Raw genomic sequence first — 1,507 nt, forward strand, 5'->3', positions numbered from 1 at the left:
GTTCTCCTTGTTTACATATCCAAAGTTTTAAATTTTTACATTTAAGAGAGAGATTTGACGCTAAAATCCATTATTAATGTAATTTATTCCTATTAGCGTCAAATCTCTCTCTTAAATGTAAAAATTTAAAACTTTGTATATATATATATATATACACACGTACACACACACACGCACACACACACACACAGACACAGACACACACACACACACACACACACACACACAGATATATGTATATATATATTAATGTATTTGTAAATTGGGGGACACTGCGTACTCGATGATCCACAAAAGGAAGAAACTCATCGCTTAGGTACTCATTGCTTAGAATTCAAGAAAATTTCAAATTACGGAAAAAGGAATTTTTCTTTTTTTTAACAAATGCTGATTTGCATTTATACAAATTGACAGGTGTATGATTTTTTTAGTTGTTTGTTCTGTTTAGTGAGTAATTCTGTGGTTAGAATTGCCTGGGAAATCCCGTAGGTTGTGTCTATATAACCTGAAATTCCACATAGTACACAAATACACTCACGAATTCTGACATCTGAGTACGAAGTTGAATAATTTTCATCATTTGGTTAATAGTCTTTGAAATAGATGTTCTTAGTCATTGTACAGATATGATAAAAAAATTAATGACACTCTAATGAAAATGAACAGCAAATTTATACGATTTAAAATTTTCAAAGCATAAACCTTGTCTTCAGAAATCAAATATGTTTTTATGTTTACATATATGCGTTACGTGGAGGCGCAATGGCCCAGTGGTTAGGGCAGCGGACTCGCGGTTATAGGATTGCGTTTTCGATTCCCAGACCGGGCGTTGTGAGTGTTTATTGAGCGAAAACACCTAAAGCTCCGCGAGGCTCCGGCAGGGGATGGTGGCGAACCCTGCTGCACTCTTTCACCACAACTTTCTCTCACTCTCACTCTTACTTGCTGTTTCTGTTGTGCCTGTAATTCAAAGGGTCAGCCTTGTCCCACTGTGTCACGCTGAATATCCTGCCCGAACAGTGAAATAAAACACTTGCTGACGATTTGAGATCAAACCTTCAAGTTTCCTATCGTTATGGTTAAGAATCCGGATTCTATTCATCGACTGTTAGATATTTAATCAAACCATTTCATAATAAATCATTCTGTAACTTACCCATTTTCCAATAACATATCTATAATTTTATCATGTCCATTTTTGACGGCAAACATTAAGGCAGTCCAACCATTTTCGTTTTGTCCATCTGTTGTTACACCGTCTGTAAAAAAAGAGAAAAATAATAATCATAACTGCACTTTGAGTTAATTGATTTAGTTTTGACTATTTAGATATATTATAGATTTTAATACAGAATAATATTAGCAATATTTTAACGTGTAGAACACGTCGCTTTTCAGTTTTGTTTAATCCACGGACAATGAATATGTTGCTTCAAGAGTCACATCACACTACCACCTTTTTAAAAAGTTTCATTATGCTGTGTAGATATATATATATATATATATA

The 1,507-nt window shown here is 34.0% G+C and overlaps 1 protein-coding gene across 1 annotated transcript in view; it reads right to left on the bottom strand.

Annotated features, from left to right (window-relative positions):
• Positions 1-1,507, bottom strand: part of LOC106875705 (NAD-capped RNA hydrolase NUDT12) — a 78,286-nt gene that overhangs the window by 55,951 nt on the left and 20,828 nt on the right. Inside the window, exon 3 of the mRNA XM_014923951.2 lies at positions 1,157-1,259. Coding sequence (XP_014779437.1) covers positions 1,157-1,259 — 103 coding nt within the window. The remainder of the gene's footprint in view (positions 1-1,156; positions 1,260-1,507) is intronic.

The sequence above is a fragment of the Octopus bimaculoides genome, chromosome 12 (genome assembly GCF_001194135.2).
Source record: "Octopus bimaculoides isolate UCB-OBI-ISO-001 chromosome 12, ASM119413v2, whole genome shotgun sequence".
Taxonomy (NCBI): domain Eukaryota; kingdom Metazoa; phylum Mollusca; class Cephalopoda; order Octopoda; family Octopodidae; genus Octopus; species Octopus bimaculoides.